Raw genomic sequence first — 19,180 nt, forward strand, 5'->3', positions numbered from 1 at the left:
TTAAAGAAATATGTCTTTCATGAGAAGCACCAAAGAAATTGTTCCTGCACAATGTTATGAAAGTAGCAATATGTTTAAACATATATCAATTACCCTCCCTAAAAATAATTTTAGTACAATGTCCGCCATATTAGATTTTACCGGAAGTAGGGTTATTCAAGACATCTAATCTATATAATATATCCAAAAGTAGTAAAAAACAAAGGTTTGTACCAAACATTATGATAGTAGCATGATTATAACACCTTTTCACATACTAGCCTTCGATATTGGGCTGATATAAGTGTGAAGTCCGCCATTTTTACTTTTACCGGAAGTGAAACATTTTTTTCAAATGCCTCCCTATCTGAAATAAAAGAGTAATAGATGAGGAAGGTCTATGCCAAATTTTATGCTTGTAGCAGGATGTGCACAATTTTTCACAAAGCCGCCGTACTATAGGGGCAGAATGGGTGAAAACCCGAAAAGACCGTATTCCGTATTTATCCAGACCACGTCCGTATGAGGGTGTGACTTTTAGATATTCTTAATAAATTATCATTGGTTTCCCTCCCTCCTACTTATATTCCCCAGCCTCAAGAATCTCGATCATTTACCAAAATGATGTACAGGCGATACTGTTTGCATAAATTAACATGCTTCTGTAAACATTTTAAACGTTTAAAGTCGTCCGCAACAAAGACAGGTCTAAAGGATGAACCAATGCAAAATATCAGAAATATTGGCATCATGGCACACATCAATGCCGGAAAAACAACAACATCAGAGAGAATGTTATTTTACTCTGGATTCACAAGGCATATTGGTAACAATAATCTACACTTTTCATTGTTATCCATTTTGCACACAAGATGTTCTTGAAAAAAAAGTGACAGAAATACAAAAGGACTGACAGATGACAGTGTCCGACTGTCTGACATTGAAAAAACAAATTATTTTTTGCTAAAAAAGAAAGGTAGATCATAGATGTCAAATTATAAAATATACCAATCTCTAAATCACCCTGAGTCATGAAAAGTGGTGAATAAATTTTTTACTAAATTTTATCATCGGTATTTAAGGACATCATTCGTAAATATAGATCAACATGCAAACTTCTTATACATGTACGTTCAGGTATTCCACTTCCAATATTTTATGGAAATATTCTTTATAAAGCACAAAATGTCAGTATTCACCTCAGAAGCTAACAAAACCTTTAAATAGACTTATTAAGAAGGGATATAGTTACGATACTGTTGTCAGGTCATTAAAGATTGCATATTTTGCCGTTATTATTAATTCACTTATACATGTAGGGTCTTTGCATCGAAACTAAACACATTTATTATTAATAAACCAGTTGTTGGCATGACACAGGTTATGTTCTTCTCATATATGTTATGATGGTATGATACTAAACCCCTTACTGGGAGGATTGTGCCTGATATTCATATGATGAAGACATAATTTTTCAATCAGTTTAATTGAAGTCTGGAGCTGGCATGTCAGTTAACTGCTAGTAGTCTGATGTTATTTATGTATTATTGTCATTTTGTTTATTTTCTTTGGTTACATCTTCTGACATCATGCAGACTCTGACTTCTCTTGAACTGAATTTTAATGTGCTTATTGTTATGCGTTTTCTTTTTTTTTGCATTGGCTAGAGGTATGGGGGAAGGGTTGAGATCTCACAAACATGTTTAACCCCGCCACATTTTTGCGCCTGTCCTAAGTCAGGATCCTCTGGCCTTTGTTAGTCAGTCTTGTATTATTTTAACTTTTAGTTTCTTGTGTACAATTTGGAGTTTAGTATGGTGTTCATTATCACTGAACTTGTATATTGGTTTAGGGGCCAGCTGAAGGACGCCTCCGGGTGCAAGAATTTCTTGTTGCATTGAAGACCTGTTGGTGACCTTCTGCTGTTGTCTGCTCTATGGTCGGGTTGTTCTCTCTTTGGCACATTCCCCATTTCCATTCTCAATTTCATTTACAGACTATCAAAGATCTACCTTCAACACTAAATTCTCAATAATGTCACAAAACATAATAGTTTAGTTCAACCTGGGAGCAAGGACGTATAACTAATATCTTATATACATCTTTGCTGGGAGGAAGTCCAAATAATTCCAATGTTTTGAATGGCTATATTATTTTTCTGCTATGAGCATTTCTAAGTAAGGTTCAGCAAAGCATAATTTACAATATATGTAGCCAAAAAATAAAATAGCCATTCAAGACAACATACATGTTATTATTTGGACTACATGGGAGAGTGAGACAGGACCTTTAGAACTAGTACAGTCTGACAGGGGTACTACTTCTGCAACAGTGGTTTGACTCCGGCAGTGTACTTTATCCAGAAGAAGAAAATTCCAGTTGATTTTTTATCCACCAACAAAGATTCACTAGGTTTTTCTATCCTGGTCCAGTGTAAAACATCCACCAGTCATTATACATGTAAGGTTTTAAAAAGGATTTTTTGAAGGGGAAATACATATAAAAATGTGGTTTAATAGTTTTTAGTGTATTTGAAACTTGCATAGATGATTTATGTAAGAAGTGGAGAGTTTTCAATCCAAGGTATGTTCAAACTAGTGTTTTTGAACCAGGAATGATTATATTACACTAGTGATTTTGTACCAGATTAATGATTGCACTAGTTATTTTATACTGGGATTAATTACACTAGTGCTTTAGATCCATACATTGGTGAACAGAGATTAGTACTCATTTTGAACACATGATAACACAATAATGCTTATTAACAAATAAGATTTAAATATTATTTGTACATGTTGTATATAAAAATCCATATAATCATATGATTTAAAATTTTCACTTATTGTAATATTTATATGTATTGGAATGCCCAAGTTTTTCTGTGTATTTGCTTTTCGGTTTTATTTGCATATCTTCTATGTCAAAATTAAAAGATGCTTCTATAATTGAAAATTTATACATGTATAAGAACAAATCTGCTCTTTAGAATTGTTTCATATCAAGCTCAATGTCCTGATCATTGATAAAGTATTTTGAGTTATACAAATATCATCCCCCTCATCATTAATATTATTTACTAGATTGACTCAGTTTTAAAATATCAGCTAGTTAGATTATCATAAAATATTCTCTTGTATCTGCTTTTTGTAGGTAATGTTGATGATGGAGATACTGTGATGGACTACATGGAACAGGAGAGAAATCGTGGAATGACAATATCATCAGCAGCAATCACACTTCATTGGAAAAAACACAAAATAAACCTTATAGATACACCAGGTCTGGTTATATTTAAATAATTTAATTTTGGATGTAACACGTCTTCTGATTGGCTGACGTTATTTTGTTATGAGCCCATAGACATAATTTAGTCATGTGACCATGACGTCATCAACGTTTTTTATGGTTTTCTACGGTTTAAAATGGAATGTAGAATTAAATTATAAGAAATGATTATATATTGATATCATATCGAAATAACATAAAAAATGTGGTGCACACTGTTAAATAACCCGCTACGCGCGTTATTCAGTGTGCACCAAATTTTTTATGTTATTTCTTCATAGACAGAAAAAATATTACAGTCATGCCTTAAATATACAATGTATAATTTAATTTTGGATGTAACGCGACTTCTGATTGGCTGACGTTATTTTGTTATCAGCCCATAGACATAATTTAGTCATGTGACCGTGACGTAATCAACGTTTTTTCATGGTTTTCTAAAGTTAAAAATGGAATTTAGAATTAAATTCAATTGATCTTATGCATAAACAATAATTCCACCGCAACAATCCAAGCAAACATGTATTTTGTGACATGTCACCATCTCACCTCAAAGTTTTCTTTTCATTTATCTACAGTAATTGATGGAAATTGACTGACGAAGTCACAGCATAAGGAGATCCAAACACATATTATATAATTGTTGTTCTGACATGAATCCAACAAAATTGGCAGTTGTGTTGAACTGCATAACTTTTATAATGGTTAGCAGATATGATATCAATATGTAACATTAAAGTATAAAGACTTACCATACTAAATTAAGAGTTGAAAACATTTATTGAAACATGTAAAGGAGTAGGTCCGGTAAGGCCCCTTTTTGGCCCAAAAATATAACAGTTTTACAAAATTGTTAAAATGTAAACTTTTAGTTATTTATTGGACAGTTGAATGCTTCTGCTACATAAATATGGGCTGTTTTTGACAATACAATGCACATATATCTGGTTGTAGCACCATTAAGTCATGCTAAATTACTGAAATCTTCAAAATTCTATCATTTTAGTTAAATTTTAGACGGTTTCCGTGTAAAACGAAAGTGGCCGCATTCGTGTTCATCCTTAATATTGCAATGTAAGTTGTATTTTATGATAATACATAACATATATAAAGGTTGTGGATGAACACGGATGCGGCCACTTTCATTTTTGACAAAAACCATCTGAAAAGTGCCCTTTTTTTTGCATATTTGAGAGATTTTTCATATTTGAGCTTCAATCGGATCGTTTTTAATGACTTAATCAGTTAAAATCTTTCACATAAACTAATTGAATCAAGTGAAATAGACACTTAAGTGTTTAAAAAGTGGTCAAAATCTTTCGTCAGATGAAACTGAAATTTGAGGCCAAAATGAGTCCTTACCGGACCTACTCCTTTAAAGAAGTTAGTGTTTTATATAAATCAAGATGAAAATGCATATATTTTAGTTTCCCTCAGTATTCAGCTAATTAGTTCTCTTACAATATTAAAAGTGTGTCAAGAATAATGGACCAAAATATTGTCTTGTTTTGCCTGCATATTTGACCTGCTAAATATTTTAAAGAGGAAAGAGAATAATTCTGAAATACTATTTGGGCAGCAGAAATTAAAAAAATAACCCAGATGTGTATAATTTCAGGTCATGTGGATTTTACAGTAGAAGTTGAAAGAAGCCTTAGAGTTTTGGATGGAGCTGTGACAATTATTGATGCTTCTGCTGGTAAGATAAATGTGAAAAGAGGACATGTGGAGTACAAATTAAACCTCAAAAATTTTATAATCTATGCTACTCAAGGAAGAGACCGATTTCATTGAGCCACAACTCATTATAAACACTTTAAGTAACACAAACACTCATTATTTACCAAGTCCTCAAAAAAAAAAAAAAAGTCTGAAATATTTGTGATATGATGTGTAGATGCAGTGTTTTGTATTTCCTAAATTTGTTTTTGAAACAATCTTTTTCCTCAGAAAAAAACAAGTTTTTAGAAAATATCCAAATTTGGATAACCCTTATTGATCTGTGTTTTATATATACTTTTGTGGACCTACTGCCCTACAACTCAGCCAACAGCAAACTCGCATCACTCAAACACTTTCACTAAATATTACAACTTGAATAACTTTATTAAAGTTGCATCACTTAAAACTTATAACAAACTCTGAGAAACATGTTTATAAATAAGATTGTTTTCTTCTTCTCTTAGTTAATCCTTTCTCGGAGCACCCAGTCACATAGACAGAACTCACACTACTGAAGAAATGTTTTAAATCGTCAGAGAGTTCTAGATTGTCTTCTTATTCTCTTAGTTAATCCTTTCTCGGAGCACCCAGTCACATAGTCAGAACTCACACCACTGAAGAAATGTTTTAAATCGTCAGAGAGTTCTAGATTGTCTTCTTATTCTCTTAGTTAATCCTTTCTCGGAGCACCCAGTCACATAGTCAGAACTCACACCACTGAAGAAATGTTTTAAATCGTCAGAGAGTTCTAGATTGTCTTCTTATTCTCTTAGTTAATCCTTTCTCGGAGCACCCAGTCACATAGTCAGAACTCACACCACTGAAGAAATGTTTTAAATCGTCAGAGAGTTCTAGATTGTCTTCTTATTCTCTTAGTTAATCCTTTCTCGGAGCACCCAGTCACATAGTCAGAACTCACACCACTGAAGAAATGTTTTAAATCGTCAGAGAGTTCTAGATTGTCTTCTTATTCTCTTAGTTAATCCTTTCTCAGAGCACCCAGTCACATAGACAGAACTCATACCACTGAAGAAATGTTTTAAATCGTCAGAGAGTTCTAAATTGTCTTCTTATTCTCTGAGTTATTTCCTTCGTTCTTGGAGCACATGTATCACATAGAGACAGAACTTGACTCACACCTTTCTAAAACAAAAGAAATACTACAAACTAGTGCCACTGAGAAATGTTTAAATGGTCTGAAAGTTCTAGATTGTCCTTCTCTGAGTTATTTGCTCTGTTCTAAGAGCTACTAATTGGACATTCAAACTCATATGGAAGAAGAACTGACAAACCAAGGATTTGTATAGTCTTACTATACAAATCCTTGGACAAACTTATAAAAATTATCAACATAATGCATTAGTACATAAAAACAGTTTGAAAAAAACAAATCCAATCTGTGTATCATCATAATCGTTTCAAGTAGTCTTCAAGCTGCCCTTGCGCTGGTTTTTTCTAGTTTAATAATTATTAGCAATCCTACCACATCTTCTTATTTTTATATCGATTAGTTTCGTCTTCTAATCAGCTTATTGGGATTGTTGGTTAACAACTCCTAATTGTGTTATGCAAAAGGTTCTAAGAGACATGAGTTCATAATGAAACCTATTATGAGTCAGTTTTTACCAAATATATAGGGAGTCGGGGGACAAACTGTCATATAAGATTTAGATCCTATAATTAAAAAGTATGAAGGATAAAAAAATATCAAAATCATTTCTTTCTGTGTTTTTTTTTTTACAGGAGTTGAAGCTCAAACTTTAACAGTATGGAGTCAAGCTAACAGGTACAAAGTACCTAGCATTGTCTTCTTGAATAAAATGGACAAACCAAAAGCTGATATTGAGAAATGTTTAAAATCAATTCAAGATAAACTGAAAATAAAACCTCTACTTGTCAACTTTCCTATACTTGATGGTAATAGAGTTACAGACATTATCGATATTATAAAAATGCAAAAAATTACATATGACTTTGAAAGGAGTTCTGAAGGTCAAATGTTCCGTATAAAAGATTTGGATTTTAAATCTGATCCAGAACTTTGGGAAATAGCATCAAATTTTAGAAACAATTTAATTGGCAGTTTATCAGATTACTGCGAAAATATAGCAGACCGTGTTATAACAGACAGTGCCATTACAGCCGAGGACATTGATTTAGCTTTGAGAAATGCCACCATCAGCAGACATATTGTTCCGGTACTATGTGGTTCATCACTTAAAAATGCCGGAGTGCAGCCATTGATAGATGCTGTTACTCATTATTTACCTAGTCCTTTAGAAAAAACAATGGATTTGGTTCAGTTCTATGAGACAGACTTATGCGCCTATGCATTTAAAATTATACATGATAAACACAGGGGACCACTTACATTTCTTAGATTGTATTCTGGTGTTATGAATTTAGGTGAGATCTATAATGCCAATAAGAATATTAGAGAGAAACCATCAAGGCTGATTCAAGTATACTCTAATGAATATCATGATGTAAACACAGCCACGGCAGGAAACATCATCTGTGTAGCAGGACTCAAGAAGGTATATTTATATTGAGACCTAATATAGATATGTTAATTTAGGTACCAAATCCTATAAAAAAATTTACACTAATATACTACTTTTAACCAGTAAGGACATTATTATTATGTATCAGAAGTGAAAATTATAACATATCCTAGCCACTCTATGACTTTTTATTCACATAAATTTTGACTTATCTGTCACAAACTGTCACAAACAGTATATTTAATTTTTATAGACCCAGACTGGTGACACTCTTACAGCAAGCAAGGCTACAGCAGAGATGGCAGCTAAAAACCTCCATCATCATCGTAAACTACAAGGATTGACAGAACATGATCCTGATGAAATTCCAGTCCTTGGTGGTATCAATATACACCCTCCAGTTTTCCTGTGTTCTGTTGAATCAGAATCTCCTTCAGTTCAGAGAAAGTTAGATTTAGCCTTGGAATGTCTAAAGAGAGAGGATCCCAGTCTCACGGTAGAGTATCTCAATAGTTATTTTGTATAGTATATATCACTCAAATATACTGGTATTGCAAATTAAGAAGTAATTTGTGATGTTTTTATTATTGGAGATATTGTGAAGAGATAAGTATTAGTTAGTTAAAAACTATGATCACAATATTTGTATGCCATATTTAATGAAATTTGATCAATTAATCTTGCACTTTTTGTAAGTTGATCAACAGTTGCCATGGATAATTCCTTAATTTATCTGACTGATTTAAAAGTGGAGACAACATGGTTTACATTGTAATATAATTAACTAAGCAAAAGTTGTCTTTTATATTCAAAAAATAATATTGGATCATTTGTATTATAAGTTGGTGTACAAAAATAAATCACATGAGAATCTGGCTCTTGGTGAACCATCTTTTTTCTGTGTTTATGGTTTACTGTCTCATTGAGAATCATGCCACATCTCTCTGTGTCTACAGTTTATTAACATTGTCACTTAAGGGGGCTCACGGGTATAAATCAATTTTTTTTTCTAATATAGGATTTCGCTATATTTTTTTATAAATGAACGTTATCATATACTTTACAGATAATTGAAATAAAAAAATGGGGTCACCGTTCATTTAAGCTCACAAGCTGCCTTCGAAAGAAGTAAACATTTTTGTTAATGTCTTTTTTTTTCTGTTGAACTAATAGGAGAAAAAGAGGTAATATCGAAATAAAAAAAGAACTAAATTACAGAAATTGCTTAAATTTTACAATTATTTAATTTATGTACAGCTTTTTTGAAACAATAATAAAAAATATAGGTCACCGATGAGTTTAAAAAGATATTTCAGTTTTAATGCCAAAAAATGGCATTTTTGCACCGAAGGGAGATAACTGGGAGCATTTTGAATGATATAAACATTTAAAAAGTCATCTGGGGCCAAACCGAATCGATTTTTGGGGTTTATTTTTGTACCATATCTTAAAGGGGCACTAGCTACGAGATATATAAAAAATCGAAAGTTTGATTTTTTTCTGTTCAATCAATAATGAAAGTGAAATAGTGAAATAACAATTTGCTTTTTGCAGCCAAAAATGTTCAATTTTGTCAAATTACGCTAAGAAACATTGATAATTAGTTATTCACTTGCAAGTGAATGAGTCAACCTCTTTTAATCCGTATTCATGTGGACTTCAATTCAACCCCTAGCTAGAGATTGACAACGCATGCATAGTACATGTTCTGATTATTTAAAAAAAAAAGAAAGTCAACAATGCAAGTGAAACTACGGTAAATCATTTGATTACTAATTCAATGCACATAAAATCATTCTTATACGGTTAAAAACAATGAGAAACATCTATTTTTAATCTATAAAATAAAATCAAACAGACCTATAAAAATCCAATTGCACGTGTTGGTTTAATCTATTCATATCTTTATTTATGTTTACATCGCTTATATGGTCATCTGAGGTCAAATCAATAGTTAATTAGATGGCATCTGATTTAAGATACACACGAAACGAACCTACCGGTATATATTATCTACCCCATGCTCTGTAAACTGTTTATTTTAGACTTTTGATAATTTGGATAAATGTTTTACATTGTTATAAATCAAATATGAGAATTTAAGTCAAATCGGTGACCATGAATTTGACAGCTAGTGCCCCTTTAAAGTAATAACTTAGGGACGACATCAAAAGTTCAATGAAGGATAAAAAACTTAATTCGCATAGTTTTTTCACTGACCCCCCTACCCCCCTCTTAACTTAATTTGGGAAAAATTGATTGACCCATATAGATATATGTAAAAATCAATGTCGGATAACCACATCTTGCAGCAGTTCAACCCCCCACCCCCAAACTATTTAAATTAAGTTTTTTATCTTACATTGATCTTTTGATGTCGTCCCTTATAGTGTGATAAATAAAATTTGTAATGAAAAAACAATGTTTAATTTTTTGCTAAAATTTTTGTACCCGCAAGCCTCCTTAAAGCCACTAGAATATTCATTTACATACTCTACAGACACATCAAAAAATTAATTTGCAACCAATAAATTGCCAATTGGTAACCAAAAAATCTTCATATATTGTTATCTCCCTTTTTTTAAACTATCTAGTTAACTAAAAAATTATCCTTTAGGTACAAGTAGATGAAGAAACAGGTCAGACCATATTAGGAGGCATGGGAGAGCTACACCTGGACATAATAAGACAGAGACTTTTAACAGAGTACAAGTTGGATGTTTATATGGGTCCATTACAAGTGGCTTACAGAGAAACTTGTGAAGGAGAATCATCGTGGGAAGAAACAATGGATACAGTGATCAATAATGTTAAACAACATGTGGTCCTCGGAATGTCAATACATTTTAGTCTACAGGAGAAGGAATTCAAACATGTTAAGCTTGTTCAGTCTCGTGAAAATACGCTTGAAAAATTACATAGAAACCAATTGAAGGCAATTGAAATAGGAATCAAATCTGCTTTCAGTTCTGGTAAAGTATAGATATTTTTGTATAAATAAGGATAAAAAATCATCCTTAAAGTTATCATTTATATTTGTTAATAATTTAAATGCAGCTTTCTGAATTTTTTTTATCAGATTATCAGTTGTATATTAACTTCACTGCTTCTGAATCTTGGTCTCTTTTTAGCTCTCTGAATACATGTTTTGCAAGCTTTTAACCCTACATTTTTTTTTTACATATTTGTGTTTTTATACGACCGCAAAAATTGAAAATTTTTTGGTCGTATATTGGTATGACATTTTCGTCGTCGTCCGAAGACATTTGGTTTTCGCACTATAACTTTAGTATAAGTAAATAGAAATCTATAAAATTTAAACACAAGGTTTATGACCACAAAAGGAAGGTTGAGATTGATTTTAGGAGTTTTGGTCCCAACAGTTTAGGAATTAGGGACCAAAACAAGATCCCAAATAAGCATTTTTCTTGGTTTTTACACAATAACTTTAGTATAAGTAAATAGAAATCTATGAAATTTTAACACAAGGTTTATGACCACAAAAGGAAGGTTGGGATTGATTTTGGGAGTTTAGGAATTAGGGGTCAAAAGGGTCCAAAATTAAACTTTGTTTGATTTCATCAAAAAATTAATTATTGGGGGGTTCTTTGATATGCCAAATCTAACCATGTATTTAGATTTTTGGTCCTGTTTTCAAATTGTTTTACATTACGGTCCAAAGGGTCCAAAGTTAAACTTAGTTTGATTTTAACAAAAATTGATTTCTTGAGGTTCTTTGATATGCTGAATCTAAACATGTACTTAGATTTTTGATTATAGGCCCAGTTTTCAAGTTGGTCCAAATTGGGATCCAAAATTAAACTTTGTCTGATTTCAACAAAAATTGAATTTAAGGGGTTCTTCAATATGCTGAATCCAACCATGTATTTAGATTTTTAATATTTGGGCCTGGTTATCAAATTGGTCCACATTGAGGTCTTAAGGTTCTAAAATTGAACATTATTTGATTCTGACCATGTAATTTGATTTTGGATATTGGACCATAATGTCCAATTTAGAATTTTTAAGTTTTTAAGTTTAAGTCCTTAGACCACATTCATTCTGTGTCAGAAACCTATGTTGTGTCAACTATTTAATCACAATCCAAATTCAGAGCTGTATCAAGCTTAAATGTTGTGTCCATACTTGCCTCAACTGTCCAGGGTTCGACCTCTGGGGTCGTACAAAGCTGCGCCCTGCAGAGCATATGGTTTTGGATTTCTGTCACATTTAATACCAAATATGCTTTATTCATATATTTAAAAATAATAAAAATAGCTTTATTCAAATGTATTAATCTAACCATAAATAGTACTCCTTAGATTGTATTGTGTTTGTGTGTGTTGCTTTTTTTTATTGATATTGAATTTTGGACATTTTAGACATGAGCAATAATGAGTATGTGGCTATGCACATATGGTGCATCAAATTTATTTTGTTACATGTAATTTGTTATTATAAGTAAAGTTGTAATTTATGGGAAATGCATTGGTTCTTTGATATTCCATTTCAGGTCCAATTTTAAACTTTCCTGTGATAGATGTTGAAGTAGAATTATATAAAGCTGAGATAGAAAGGTCTACCACAGAAGCCATGATCACAGCTTGTTCTTCAAAATGTGTACACAAAGCACTGAAGGAGGCCAAAGCTGTTTTATTAGAACCTATGATGAAAATGGAGGTAGGCAATGGTTACCATTTTGTTATTTAATGAATAAAATCAGCTTGCTCAGCAAATTAAATTTCATTGAGAAGTATATTAAGCCATTTTTGACTAGGGAACAAAATACAAATACAAGTCTGGATAGGAGCCATGTATACTATATTGTCCATGATTTTCTTGTCTTTTTATTTACAAAGCACCCCATTATTCTCTATTACTTATTTTTCTGCCCACTATTTTTCACAAACACTCAATTATGCATTAATTTATTAGATTTTTGTCGAGCCTGCGACTTAGCTCGACTTAGGGATAGTGATCCGGCTGTGGCGGCGGCAGCAGTGTTACCTAATTTCTTAAAAGCTTTATATTTTGGAAGGTTGAAGACCTGGATGCTTCATACTTTGTATATAAATGCCTCATGTTATGAAGTTTCCGTCAGTCACATGTCCAATGTCCTTGACCTCATTTTCATGGTTCAGTGACTGCTTGAAAAAAAGTGAAGATTTTTTGTAATGTTAAATTCTCTCTTATTATAAGTAATAGGATAGCTATATTTGTGGTGATTAGGAAAGTAGAGGAACATAGAATAAATGTGTAAAAACTATGGAGCTATTGAATGTGTTCAAAGTATTAAATTTTCAAAGAACTTATTGTGTTAAAAAGGGGATATTTTACCACAAGGAGCCGCATCACAAAAGGATGTTTGCTAATTTACGGAAAAAGTAATCTCACTTCGTACCCCGAAAATTTAACCACATATGTGAAAATGTCACAGCTTCGAAACGAGCTATCATACATATCCAAGTTTACGATATGGACTGAGCTACAGGAAAAAACGTTACCATTACCGCCTATGTAAAAACAATTAAAGATATTGAGCCATATGTCAGTCACACAGATTTTATTTGACCTTGACCTCATTCTCACAGTTCATTGCTCAGTGCTAAGTTTTTGTGTTTTGGTCACATTGCCAGTTGACCCCTTAAGGAGTTATTGCCCTTTATAGTCAATTTAAAAAATTTTGGTAAATTTTGGTGAATTTTTACAAAACATTTTCTACTGTAATTATTGGGCCAATTTCATTATAGAAAGAGATAATTGTAGCAACAAGAATGTTCAGTAAAGTAAGATCTACAAACACATCACCATCACCAAAACACAATTTTGTCATGAATTTATCTGTGTCCATTGTTGTCGAGTCTGCGACTTTTGTCCCAGAAAGCTCTACATAGGGATAGTGATCCGGCGGCAGTGTTAGCTAACTTCTTAAAAGCTTTATATTTTGGAAGGTTGAAGACCTGGATGCTTCATACTTTGTATATAAATGCCTCATGTTATGAAGTTTCCGTCAGTCACATGTCCAATGTCCTTGACCTCATTTTCATGGTTTAGTGACTGCTTGAAAAAAAGTGAAGATTTTTTGTAATGTTAAATTCTCTCTTATTATAAGTAATAGGATAGCTATATTTGGTATGTGTGTACCTTGCAAGGTCCTCATCCCCGTCAGACAGTTTTCGCTTGACCTCAATCTTATTTCATGGATCAGTGAACAAGGTTAAGTTTTGGTGGTTAAGTCCATATCTCAGATACTATAAGTAATAGGTCTAGTATATTGTTGAGCCTGCAACTTTTGTTGCAGAAAGCTCGACATAGGGATAGTGATCCGGTGGCGGCGGCTACGACGGCAGCGTTAGGTCACTTCTTAAAAGCTTTATATTTTAGAAGGTGGAAGACCTGGATGCTTCATACTTTGTATATAGATGCTTCATGTTACGAAGTTTCTGTCAGTCACATGTCCAATGTCCTTGACCTCATTTTCATGGTTCAGCGACCACTTGAAAAAAAAGTTCAAATATTTTGTAATGTTGAATTCTCTCTTATTATAAGTAATAGGATAACTATATTTGATATGTGCGTACCTTGCAAGGTCCTCGTGTCTGTCAGACAGTTTTCACTTGACCTCAACCTCATTTCATGGATCAGTGAACAAGGTTAAGTTTTGGTGGTCAAGTCCATATCTCAGATACTATAAGCAATAGGGCTAGTATATTTGATGTATGGAAGGACTGTAAGGTGTACATGTCCATCTGGCAGGTGTCATCTGACCTTGACCTCATTTTCATGGTTCATTGGTTATAGTTAAATTTTTGTGTTTTGGTCTGTTTTTCCTATACTGTATACCATAGGTCTACTATATTTGGTGTATGGAGTGACTGTTAGGTGTACATGTCCAACTGGCAGGTGTCATGTGACCTTGACCTCATTTTTAAGGTTTATTGGTTATAGTTAAGTTTTTATGCTTTGGTCTGTTTTCCTTAATTATATCATATACAATAGGTCTACTATATTTGGTGTATGGAAAGGTTGTAAGGTGTACATGTCTAGCTGGCAGTTGTCATCTGACCTTGACCTCAGTTTCGTGGTTCAGTGGTCAAAGTTATTTTTTATTAAAGTTTTGATCTTTTTTGTAGTACTTTATGCAATAGGTCAACTATATTTGGTTTATGGAAATATTTTATGATCTATATGTCAGTAGTGCAGGTTTTTATTTGACCTCGACCTCAATTTCACAGTTCATTGCTTGGTGATAAGATTTTGTGTTTTGGTCTGTTCTTTTTTAAACTATAAGTATCCTAGTGTTACCAGTTCTTGATAGTGTGACAAACTTTTGCTCCGTATGGCCAATTCTTCAAATAAATGTGGTCAAAGCTGATTGTGTTAATTTAGTAGATACTTTTATTCTTTTCCTATTATCCTCAAGATTTTCTCTTGCGTAAATCAAGAAAAAATCAAAACATCAATTTTGACATTGTGTGCAATATGTCATCAGTTCTCGATAGTTGTGAAAAGTATAGTATGGTGAGCATGTTTGATATTAATAGAAAATTTAAAATGAGGCAAATTGAAGAAAAATATCAATTAACTATCATTTGTCTCTAGAAAACATATTTTTTTATGAATTTTAGCATTTTGATCAATTAAGGAATCTTTAACCGATTTCAAAGGAATTATCACTCAAGGACAAAAATGTGCATTTCATATTCATTTTAGATGATTTTAAATTATTGAACCAATTCAAAAATGTTATATTAAAGATATTGTCACAGCTGTTATTAATATTTTACTGGCCATTACTTTTCCGATAATTGAATTGAATTAAATTTTGTAGTTCATAAGATATGGCCCAATCTGCTTTCCATACATTTTAATACAACCACAAAAATTGAAAATTTTTTGGTCGTATATTGGTATCACATTGGCGTCGTCCTCGTTGTCGTCTGAATACTTTTAGTTTTCGCACTCTAACTTTAGTAAAAGTGAATAGAAATCTATGAAATTTTAACACAAGGTTTATGACCACAAAAGGAAGGTTGGGATTGATTTTGGGAGTTTTGGTCCTAACATTTTAGGAATTAGGGCCAAAAAGGGCCCAAATAAGCATTTTCTTGGTTTTTGCACTATAACTTAAGTTTAAGTAAATAGAAATCTATGAAATTTTGACACAAGGTTTGTGACCACAAAAGGAAGGTTGGGATTGATTTTGGGAGTTTTGGTTGTAACAGTTTAGGAATTAGGGGCCAAAAAGGGCCCAAATAAGAATTATTCTTGGTTTTTGCACAATAACTTTAGTATAAGTAAATAAAAATCAATGAAATTTAAACACAAGGTTTATGACCACAAAAGGAAGGTTGAAATGGATTTTGGGAGTTGAGGTCCCAACAGTTTAGGAATTAGGGGCCAAAAAGGGGCCCAAATAAGCATTATTCTTGGTGTTCACACCATAACTTTAGTATAAGTATATAGAAATCTATGAAATTTAAACACAAGGTTTATGACCATAAAAGGAAGGTTGGATTTGATTTTGGGAGTTTTGGTCCCAACAGTTTAGGAATAAGGGGCCCAAAGGGTCCAAAATTAAACTTAGTTTGATTTTAACAAAAAATGAATCCTTGGGGTTCTTTAATATGCTGAATCTAAAAATGTACTTAGATTTTTGATTATTGACCCAGTTTTCAAGTTGGTCCAAATCGGGGTCCAAAATTAAACTTTGTTTGATTTCATCAAAAATTGAATAATTGGGGTTCTTTGATATGCCAAATCTAACTGTGAATGTAGATTCGTAATTTTTGGTCCCGTTTTCAAATTGGTCTACATTAAAGTCCAAAGGGTCCAAAATGAAACTAAGTTTGATTTTAACAAAAATTGAATTCTTGGGCTTTTTTGATATGCTGAATCTAAACATGTACTTCGATTTTTGATTATGGGCCCAGTTTTCAAGTTGGTTCAAATCAGGATCCAAAATTATTATATTAAGTATTGTGCAATAGCAAGAAATTTTCAATTGCACAGTATTCAGCAATAGCAAGAAATCTTCAATTGCACAGTATTGTGCAATAGCAAGAAATTTTCAATTACACAGTATTGCGCAATAGCAAGAAATCTTCAATTGCACAGTATTGTGCAATAGCAAATATTTTCAACTGCACAGTATTGCGCAATAGCAAGAAATATCTATTTGCACAATATTGTGCAATAGCAAAAAATTTACAATTGGAGTTATCTTTCTTTGTCCAGAATAGTAGTTAATCAACTTAAATCATTGTTTTATACAATATGCAATGTATATTCACTTTTACTACCAACTGATAAATTAAAACAATCTTTACCATTCAGTGATAACAAGCACTTTTTTTTACATTTTAAAATTTTATGATGCATTTAGATAAGTAGTTATTATTGCAAACTCCATTAGAAATTTGAATTGAGATCAGTTTTGGAAAAAGGGAAACGGGGATGTGAAAAAAAATGGGGGGGGGGGGGGGGGTAAATTTTTCTCATTTCAGATTTCATAAATAAAAAGAAAATTTCTTCAAACATTTTTTTGAGAGGATTGATATTCAACAGCATAGTGAATTGCTCAAAGGCAAAAAAGAATATTTTAAGTTCATTAGACCACATTCATTCTGTGTCAGAAACCTATGCTGTGTCAACTATTTAATCACAATCCAAATTTAGAGCTGATTCCAGCTTGAATGTTGTGTCCATACTTGCCCCGACGGTTCAGGGTTCAACCTCTGCGGTTGTATAAAGCTGTGCCCTGCGGAGCATCTGGTTTATTTTTTCATATCGACATCACACGACATCTTACAATTGTGTATTACGTATGTGGACTTGACCATCTTTTCAAGCTAAATTTTGTTAACATTTGAAAACATGCTATTTATGAATCATGTGGGATGAAGTTGGAATTGTTTTGGGAATAAGAAAAAGAAGGTTAACATCGGAAAATATTATTTTAACTGTTGTAAAATGTCTGAAAACTTGAAATGTTGAAATTAATGCTTGCTTTTATTTTAACCACACGCATTGCTATCGAGAACTGATTACTATCGAGAACAGATGACTACACGATAATAGGTCAACTATATTTGTTGTATGGAAGAATTGTTAGCTGTACATGTCTGCCTAGCATGGTTCATCTGACCTTGACCTCATTTCATGGTTCATTGGTTAATGTATAGTTTTCTTGGTTAATGTTAACATTTTGTGACAGTTGTAATAAAGCTTTATTTTTAGGACCATCAACATAATATCAATTATTTATAGTAAAGAAGGCAAGACATTTCAGCCTGTGCACTCTTGTTTAATATGCAAATAGACCAAGGTGAACGACACAGGCTCTTGAGAGCCTCTAGTTTTTAGGTATAACAGAAATAACTTCTTTGCTGTTCTCTTTTCAGGTAACTGTAGATGAGGACAATTTACATGCAGTGATGGCTGATTTAGGAAAAAGAAGAAGCCATATAGAAAATGTTGATAGTGAAGAAGATATCAAATTGGTACATGCTATCACACCTCTGTCAGAAACATTGGGTTTTTCTACTGTTTTAAGGAGCAATACCCATGGAATGGCAAACTTTACAATGGAGTTCTCACATTATGAGAAAATGTCAGAAATAGAACAACAAAAAGCAGTAGATAAAGCTTTAGGAATTTTTTAATAAATGATTTTTATTTAATGGAGTCTGTTTGAATTGCATTTTTTATGCAGGAGAGAAGTGTCCATTCTGTCACTCTTAATTTGATGATGATTGTTGATTTTAACGCAACTTTCAATGCACTGTGCTAGATCTTAGTGGATTGTTTTTATAGTGGAGAACTTGAGAGATCCATGACCTTCCACAGGAAAACTTGCTATCCTAGTTAATTAAGATTGGATTCAAATGCACCCGATTGTAGGATGGCCCGAACTCACAACCTCAGTGATGACAGGCTAGCAATCACTGTAGAAAATAGATGAACTACTCAGACAACATGGTCACTACACTAATAAGAAAGATAGTCTTTGTTTCAAACATTATTTACATTAATCTTTTCTGCAAGGCTGTTTTTCATTGAATCTTCCAATTTAGTTACATTTTATTGTTGTGTCATTGTTCTCCTCTTGTATTTAATGCATTGTTCTCCTCTTGTATTTAATGCGTTTCCCTCAGTTTTAGTTTGTTACACCGATTTTGTTTTTTGTCCATAGATTAACGAGTTTTGAACAGCGGTATACTACTGTTGCCTTTATTAGTGACTAGTAGTTTATACCTATTTACCTGTTCTTATATTCTAAAGAAGAAACTCAATTGAAAAAATAGGTTTTTTTTGAGAAAATGAAAATGAGGTTTAGACATCTTGGTCAATTGACCTACAATACATGAAATTCTCATAGTGAAACCAGATTCTGAAATTGTTGACCTGTCATAAACTGATATGCCAGAAGCATAAAAATCTTATTGAGAACGTATTTAAATTTGAATTCTTCTTATTGAAGTCTATTACAACACACTGTGTCACATGTGAAGCAGGAACTTAGTCTCTAGTTTATGTGCAATTTGTATAGTTCTCAGTCCTTACTTACATCATTTTTGTTTTTGACCATGGTATTGTCTGTTTTCATTGGTCTTGTCTGTTTTTGACCATGGTATTGTCTGTTTTCATTGGTCTTGTCTGTTTTTGACCATGGTATTGTCTGTTTT

The 19,180-nt window shown here is 32.5% G+C and overlaps 1 protein-coding gene across 1 annotated transcript; it reads left to right on the forward strand.

The window, feature by feature from the left end:
* The first annotated feature begins 543 nt into the window (after positions 1–543).
* On the forward strand, positions 544–18,175 carry LOC139514276 (ribosome-releasing factor 2, mitochondrial-like). Its single transcript, XM_071303286.1, has 8 exons — positions 544–805; positions 3,133–3,261; positions 4,886–4,966; positions 6,733–7,526; positions 7,747–7,989; positions 10,111–10,465; positions 12,007–12,173; positions 17,897–18,175. The coding sequence occupies exons 1-8, from the start codon at positions 601–603 to the stop codon at positions 18,155–18,157; spliced, it is 2,235 nt and encodes a 744-aa protein (XP_071159387.1). The 5' UTR covers positions 544–600; the 3' UTR covers positions 18,158–18,175.
* The last annotated feature ends 1,005 nt before the right edge of the window (positions 18,176–19,180 follow it).

Source organism: Mytilus edulis, chromosome 3, assembly GCF_963676685.1.
Source record: "Mytilus edulis chromosome 3, xbMytEdul2.2, whole genome shotgun sequence".
Classification (NCBI taxonomy): Eukaryota; Metazoa; Mollusca; class Bivalvia; order Mytilida; family Mytilidae; genus Mytilus; species Mytilus edulis.